Below are 7,547 nucleotides of genomic sequence, written 5' to 3'. Positions count from 1 at the left end.
GAGATAAGGTCCTGTGCTCCAAATCTTGGAGAAGAGTGACGTAAAGCTCTTCGCTTCGATTATCTTCCGTTTATCACTGCTCCCTGGGTCGAGGGATCAATTCGCCGTCTCATATAACTCCTTGCCTTCCACAAACGCAAAGTTTCAGGCTCTGAACTCTAGCTCCCCGCGTTCCCCCGCCCCTCCAGTTTCCACTTCAGGCCACACGAGGAGATGAGGTAGAATTCCGCAGCTTTGGGCAGCAAACCGCCTCCCCTATCGTCCCAGCAACCGGTGGGATCTTGCCAAAGCTGCCAAGAGAACACCAGACCTTAACCCAGGGCTACAGCTCCCGTCTCTGTACTTTGAGCCTTGAAGAATAAAAGAATCTCGCGAGTAAAGGTTTCCTTGAACCTCGAGCATAAAGGTAGCTTTGATTCACGCGGATAAAGGTGGCCTTGAACCAGGAGCTGCGCGGCGGGACGGGGCGGGGCGGGACAACGTGACCTTGTCCCAGAGCCCGGGCAGCGCACCAGCCCGGGAGGAAGCGACGGGCGGGGCGGGCAACACCAGGGGCGGGGCGGGGCGGGCAACACCAGGGGCGGGGCAGGCGCCAGCCCGCAGCGCCTCCCCAGCGCCTGCGCTCGCGCGTCTCGCCCCAAGACCATGGGGAAGCTGGTGGCGCTTACCTTGCTGGGCGCCGGCCTGGCCCTAATCGGGGAGAGGTTAATGACGCTCAGGTGAGTTGGCATCTTGATGGGAGCGTCCTCGGCTCTTATTCTCTTCTTCCAAGTTAGGTTAAGGGCTGCCTGGTGCCGCCTTCCTATAGCGGGTAAGAATGAGCAGTTTGGGACCCCATTCCTCAATCCCACCTAGCAAACTGTCCCTTGAGAAGCGCACATAGGGAAAGTGAGCTGACTTCTTGCCTTTCCTAAGATGGTGGGGCAGAAATGCCCCCCCCCGGCCCGCCCCTTTCCCAGGTCGCCCTTAGCATTCGGCTCCTGAACAAACTAACTCTTTTGGAAGCGCTGAACTTGGGGTAGGGAGCCTGTTGGATTTTGGGAAAGCAGTAGGGGACAGGGATCAAAAGGCAAAACTATAGGGGGTTAAGGGAACCAAAGTGCAGATTTATAATAGACTATACTTTAGCACATTAAGTAATATTATTTTGTGCATTTAAATTAATAATATTTATTTACTATTAAATAAATAATATAGGCACATTACCCAGATAATATCCACATTATATAAATAAATAAAAGGAGATGTCTACTGCTGTGTGATATCATCCATAAATGATAGGAGAGTTAATGAATATGAAGGTGATTAAAGACCGTGTTTAGACATTGATTTTGGATGTTGTGCATTGACCTCCAGTGTTTTTATCTTCTACAGAGAAAGAATTAATGCATATCGAGAAGTGGAGCCAGTAGAACCCCAGAACTGCCACCTTATTGAGGGACTTGGTATGTATGTGACAGTACAATTTCTTGGTACCATCCGCCTGACAGAGGCTGCCAGCTAATTTAATTTGCTGCTACTCCTTAAACCCTCCTACTGAGGCTTCAGCCTCATCAGCTTTACCCAAGCTACCTCATCCCACATCTCCAAGAGGTCTCCTAAATGGCAAAATCTGTGGCTTTTTCTCAGTCCTCTTTCTTACTGACATCTCTCAATCATTTGAAAAATGTTATTGACTACTCTTTGGTTGGTCCCTCGCTGAACTCTGCTCCTGTCCCTTCTGTGACATTTCACTCCCTTCTCTGTCTTCTTCTGTTGCCTATCTTACTTCTTTTTTTTCTTCTCCCCTCTCCTTGATGATATTCCTAACTTCAGGTGTCACTTCCTTCAAAATTTATCTGCAAGTACTAACAGCAATATGACTTAGCCCTTATTCTCAAGAACCTCACAACCGACTGAAATTTTTTTTTTAAATTAATTGAAAATCCATAGCTGGATCCCTAATCACTCAAACTGCAGGCCTTCTTTTCCCGTCTGAAATCTACTTTACCTTGCTGTCATTTCCTCCCTCATACCCTCACCTATAACCAGCTCTTCTTCTAGACTTCTAAGCGTGGTACCCGCATCGTCAAAGAGACTCAGTTCAAAATTTAGGAACCATCTGTTGTCCCCTCATCCCTCACTGTTTCACGTGAGACATGTTGGCCTCTCCTGGGCCGCCACACAGAGCTGATCTCATTTACTCCTTACTGCCTCAACTGCTTATTCTGGCTCCAAGTCTTTCACTCTCCCTGGCAATACTACTAGAAAAACAAAATTCTAGCTAGATTCTGTTCACTGTTCTGGGAATGTGTTCTTTCATTTTCTCACCTTTGCCCATGAAATTACCCCCAATGATTTCTTCATCTCTGCTGGCTGAAATCAGCTGGAAACTCCTCTCCTACCTCTGAACTCTCACAGCACTCTGAAACTCTGATTCACTTGTGACACCTACTACATGCTTTATTTTAGAGCCAGCAGTGTTCTTTCTTTCTCTCACAATCAGACTGTAAACCTCCTAGGGTCAGGGACTGTGATTTATTTCAGTACGTGACAGGATGAAAGCATAGTTTGTTGTGACATAAGATATATATATATATATATTATATATATATTTATATTATATAGCTCTCCAAGATATGTTACTAATATATATGTATATATATTTTTTCTGATATACATATATATCAGAAAAAATAAGAGCCCTTTTGATTTTAGTTTTCTGTCTTTTTTCCCTCTCAACTTCTAAAAAAAGAAGAGAAGTAGCCTGGTCCTTGCGCTCTCTAGTCTTAGATGAGGTCTGTGCTGCCAGCTAGAAAGCAGAATGAACTGACGACAAACTACTTCCTGAGTTTGGTTTTTAAAAACCTGAGCTCCTTCAAGGGATTCTGATGGAGATGGGAGAAGAATATGTGGGTTTTTTGAATAACAGGGACCTTTGCCCCATTCTGGGGGAAGATCAAGACCTAGGAAGGAATGGTTAGAAAGTATCCTTAGGGAGGCTGGATCCTTTATACCGTGCGTCACAGCCCGAGCAAAGGTTGTATGCGCACACATGCAGGACGTGGAAGTGGCAAAATTGTCTAAGTTAAAGGGACCACATGGGCTTGGCAGTGAGTAATTCAGTGGTGACTAGCATAGAGTAAAGGCCAGATGGACTTTCCCAAATATTCAGCTTCGTTTTAAAATTCACCACCTATGGTATTTGCACAACTCTGGCAGAGAGACTCAGGTTGAATTTCTCTCCAGTTTAGTGGAACGTGGGCTCAGGGTCAGATTTAATTTGATTTAAAAAAATAAGGAAATATAACATTTAATCATTTGTTCACTGTCTTGTGGAGTAATATTCACATTGACTACATATATATCTCTCAAAAGATAAGAGCCTGCCAAGTAATTTAGAGGGGTAATTAGACTAGATCATTTCTAATATCTAGTCCAACTCTCAGATTGTATGATTCAAACAGACTTGAGAAGTTAAAACTAGAGCAGAGGAAAAAAATGCCATGTCACTTCTCATGTCTGTTGGCATGTGTACATTTTATATTTGCAGAACTAAACAAGTGAGAATGATCATGGGTCATTTGTCAGTAGGACAATATTGCTATATATCTAAAAATAATAATACGGCCTTATCAAAGGCCTAGTGTCTATGAGCTTTCTACTGAGTCCTTTGGAAACGTTTACATCATCCTCACAACCACCCTATAAGGTGGGTGCTGCCATCTGTCCTTGTAGATTAGGAAACTGACACCCAGAAGAATGAAGTTACTTGCCCAGTGGTCCAGAACTAGAGGGTGACAGGCCTAGATTATAAGCCAGGGCAGTTTTCTTCCATGCCTTTGTACTCTCTGTTGTGTAACACTGCCTTTCTTATCTACTGACAGCACATTTTTATTATGAAGCTTCAGGGAAGTACGATAGCAGCAGAAAACAGAAAATCTGAGATGCAAAAAGGTGAAATATTAATAAATAGAGCTGACCAAGACAAAGCAGGCTAGATATTGAAATAAAGCTCACTAATAAGATAATACTCGAAAGACCCAACTATTCCAGAGTGAAAAGCTTTATGAAACAATGGAAAACACTAAAGGATTGAAGGCAGGGTGTGGTAGGTAGGCAGTAAAAGAGCTGGGGAAAAATTCTGATTTGTGTTTTCTTCAAGACCTAGAGTTTTGTGGTTAATTTTATTGGCGAACAAACACTTCCTCTTTTTGTTTTCCTTCCCCAGTATTCTTTCTGGGAAGAAAGGTTGAATGGTGAAATCATTCTAACCTCCAAATACCATACCTCAAAGATCTTTTTGTGTTAAGTTCATCCTTTTTCCAAGGCTTTGAGGCTCAAGGATTGTCTTAACTAGGAAGTTGTTTGGTTAATCAAAGCTGCACTTGAAATATGAATAGCTCTATCAGCTTGCCCTTGGCAGGATTATCAAGTAGACAGACAGCCATTGTATGTGGTGTCTTCCTATCTTCCCCTCCATCCCTTTTGCCTCCTATAGCTTCCCGCTTCTCCAAGATATGTTTCTACTCCACGGTAGGTTCCATTTGTTTTCTTAGCTGGCTGTCAGAACCTTCTCTCCAAGATGTGAAATGAGGATAATATTAATTGATAGTAATTTGGTGTGACATTCTTTCAGGATGTCTGTAGAGAACTATTGGAGGCCAAAGAAATGAAGTTATGCCAACTAATAGGGTTGACAGATTAAAAGGCAGTAGATACCTATTTGTAAGCCTTGTTTTAGACTTGGCAGTGGGGTTTTAAGGTTAGTTGTGCACAGGTTAACGAGTGTGTGGAGGGGACTCAGGGGTGGGTTCCTGGGGATTCTTACTCCCACAGGTGCCACTGTTTCTGAGATGCACTGGGCCATCATGCAGGTGCAGCGTAGGTGGGGGAGGAGGGCAAAGGAGGGTCAGGAATAAAGTACAGTCAGCTACTAATTCTTTTCCACATCTGAGTGCAAAGCACTAGCTTCCCTATCCTCTGGGTAGAGCAAGTAAAGACAAGCATAGTCCTTTGGAAAATGCCCACTCCTCTTGCAGGTGAATTACTGAAGTAGGTTAATGCTATCATGGGAGATATGCGACATGGTGTTTGGAAGATAAAAAGACCAAACCAGAGAGTATACAACTCAGGACATCTTCTACTCAGAAATTAACACACACATCAATAATTTAACCTCAAGACAAGACAAAGTTCAAGAAACTAAAGCAGTTTATCTTTTCTAGTCAACCCACCAGCTTTTACTGAAAGCTTTTATAGTGAAAAGACAGGTATTATATTGGGTGCAAGTATACTGTACTGAATAAAACCTGGTCCTTGTTTCCAGGAAGCTTACTTTCTACTAGGACATTAACAAATGCGGGAGGTTGCAGCCCAAGTGTGGAAAATGTCATGGTGGATGCAGTCACAGGTGACCGTATCAGTACATAAAATGGATGCTGGAGCCAAGAGAGGTTGAAAAGGCCGAGAGGGTAGCATACAACTCATGTTTAAGAGCCCGTGACACTCAGCCAAGTGGAGGTGAGGGTGGTGTGGGAAAGGTGTGGGTTGCCGAGAAGCACGAAGCAGCATGTGCTCAGGCATGTAGCTGAATGAGTCTGGCACATTTTAGGAACTGCCGACAGAAGTACTGCAGCACACCTGGAATGGAGAGTGAAGAGTGGGAGCCACAAGAATTGAGACTGGAGCCTCAATTCTGCGGAGAATTTGGGATTTATACTACCAGCCCTAGTGGACCATTGGAGGGTTTTAAGCAGGGGCATAACAAGGTCAACTTTGCAATTTAAAAAGATGACTATCAACAGTGCAGAGAATGGTTGTAGGGGAGCAAAGCTGACCCATTAGGAAGCTATTATAGAAATCCAGGAGGAAGCTCTAGAGCTTGAAAGACTTGTGATTAGTTAGATTTGGGGAGTAAGGAAAAGGAAAGCATCAAAGATAACTCCAAGGTTCCTACTTTGTGTACTTGGGGGATAGAAGTGTCATCCACGGAAACTGAAATATAGAAAATGGAGCAGATTCAAGAGGGAAATTTCCAGGTCAGTTTGAGACATGCTGAGTATGAGAAATGAAAAGGCCAGGTAGAAATGTCCAATATACAGGTGAATACAGAGGCCTGGAAATTGGGCTTGATTTAGAGATTGGAGAATCAAGAGCATGTGCGTGGAAGCTGAAGCCATGGGGCTAGAGTCAATGATGCAGGTAGGATGGGTACTCTGTCCCTAGAAATAGCCAAGGGCAGGTAGAGCCTGGGGAGTATCCACATCCAGGATGGAGGTGGGAAGGAGATCGGGCAAAAGGAAACCAAGAAGTGATTGTTTAGAGAAAAAAAATGAGAGAAAAAAGTTTGTTCAAAAACTAACCCACCCATATTCAACATGATTTCTAAAATTGCTTTATTCATTTTGCTGGATTCTCCCAAAGTCTATTTTACTCCATGTAGAAAAAGCACTAAATCTTTCAGGCCATCAAAATACCATATATAGGTAAATCTTGATTAACTGTACTGCTTAGAAAATGGAAAGCTCTGATTAATGTAATTATCAGGTTACTGGTTGGGGATTAGTTTCAACCTTCAGCATAATCAATATGATTAAATCTCTGTCTTCCAATTTTCAGTGCCTATTGTTTATTATTCTGTTGATTCAAATTTGCATTTTCTTTGGCTTTGTTCCACTTTTCTTTCCCCTGTTCTCCTCTATCCTCTCTCAATTGCCTTTTGACACACTAATAACCCATTACCTTAGGTAACCATTTTCCCATGTATTCCATTTACTATAGCTGTGCAACAAACTACCCCAAAACTTAGTGACTTAAAAGGACAATAGGACTTCCCTGGTGGCACAGTGGTTAAGAATCTGCTTGCCAATGCAGGGGACATGGGTTCAATCCCTGGTCCGGGAAGATCCCACATGCTGCAGAGCAACTAAGCCTGTGCGCCACAACTACTGAGCCTGCTCTCTAGAGCCAGCGTGCCACAACTACTGAGCCCGCATGTTGCAAGTACTGAAGCCCTCGCGCCTAGAGCCCGTGCTCTGCAACAAGAGAAGCCACCACAATGAGAAGTCCATGCACCACAACGAAGAGTAGCCCCCACTAGCTGCAACTAGAGAAAGCCCATGCACAGCAACAAGACCCAACACAGCCAAAATAAATAAATAAATAAATACCCTGTTTTTTTAAAAAAATAAAAAGACAATAGTTATTTTGCTTATGAGTTTGCAGTTTGGGCAGGGCTTAGTGGAGACAGCTCATCTCTGTTCCTTTTGCATCAGCTAGGGTGACTGAAAGGCTGGGAACTAAAGTCATCTGAGACTCCTCCAGACCTCTCTCTGCACTGTGTGGTCTCTCCACAGTCTCTCTTCTGTAGCTTTAAAGTACCAGACTTCTTATTTTTAGGTTCAGGGGTCCCAGAGTACATGCCTTGAGAGAGAGAGAAAGCGGTGGCAGGTTTGGTTATGACTTTACCTTGTATGTCAGGTGGCATCACTTCCTCTTCATTCTATTTGTCAAAGCAGTTAGAAAGGTCCACCCAGGTTCAAGCGGAGAGGATACAGACGTAGCCT

General features: G+C 43.6%; 1 protein-coding gene across 1 annotated transcript in view; it reads left to right on the top strand.

Annotated features, from left to right (window-relative positions):
• Positions 1–590: 590 nt before the first annotated feature.
• The window catches only part of PON3 (paraoxonase 3), a 31,864-nt gene continuing 24,907 nt past the window's right edge, over positions 591–7,547 (top strand). Inside the window, exons 1-2 of the mRNA XM_059933880.1 lie at positions 591–719; positions 1,375–1,445. Of these exons, the coding sequence (XP_059789863.1) occupies positions 646–719; positions 1,375–1,445 (145 nt within the window). The 5' untranslated portion in view covers positions 591–645. The remainder of the gene's footprint in view (positions 720–1,374; positions 1,446–7,547) is intronic.

The sequence above is a fragment of the Balaenoptera ricei genome, chromosome 9, assembly GCF_028023285.1.
Source record: "Balaenoptera ricei isolate mBalRic1 chromosome 9, mBalRic1.hap2, whole genome shotgun sequence".
Taxonomy (NCBI): domain Eukaryota; kingdom Metazoa; phylum Chordata; class Mammalia; order Artiodactyla; family Balaenopteridae; genus Balaenoptera; species Balaenoptera ricei.
Note: the sequence above shows the minus strand (reverse complement) of the source record. Positions and strands in the feature narration are given on the sequence as shown.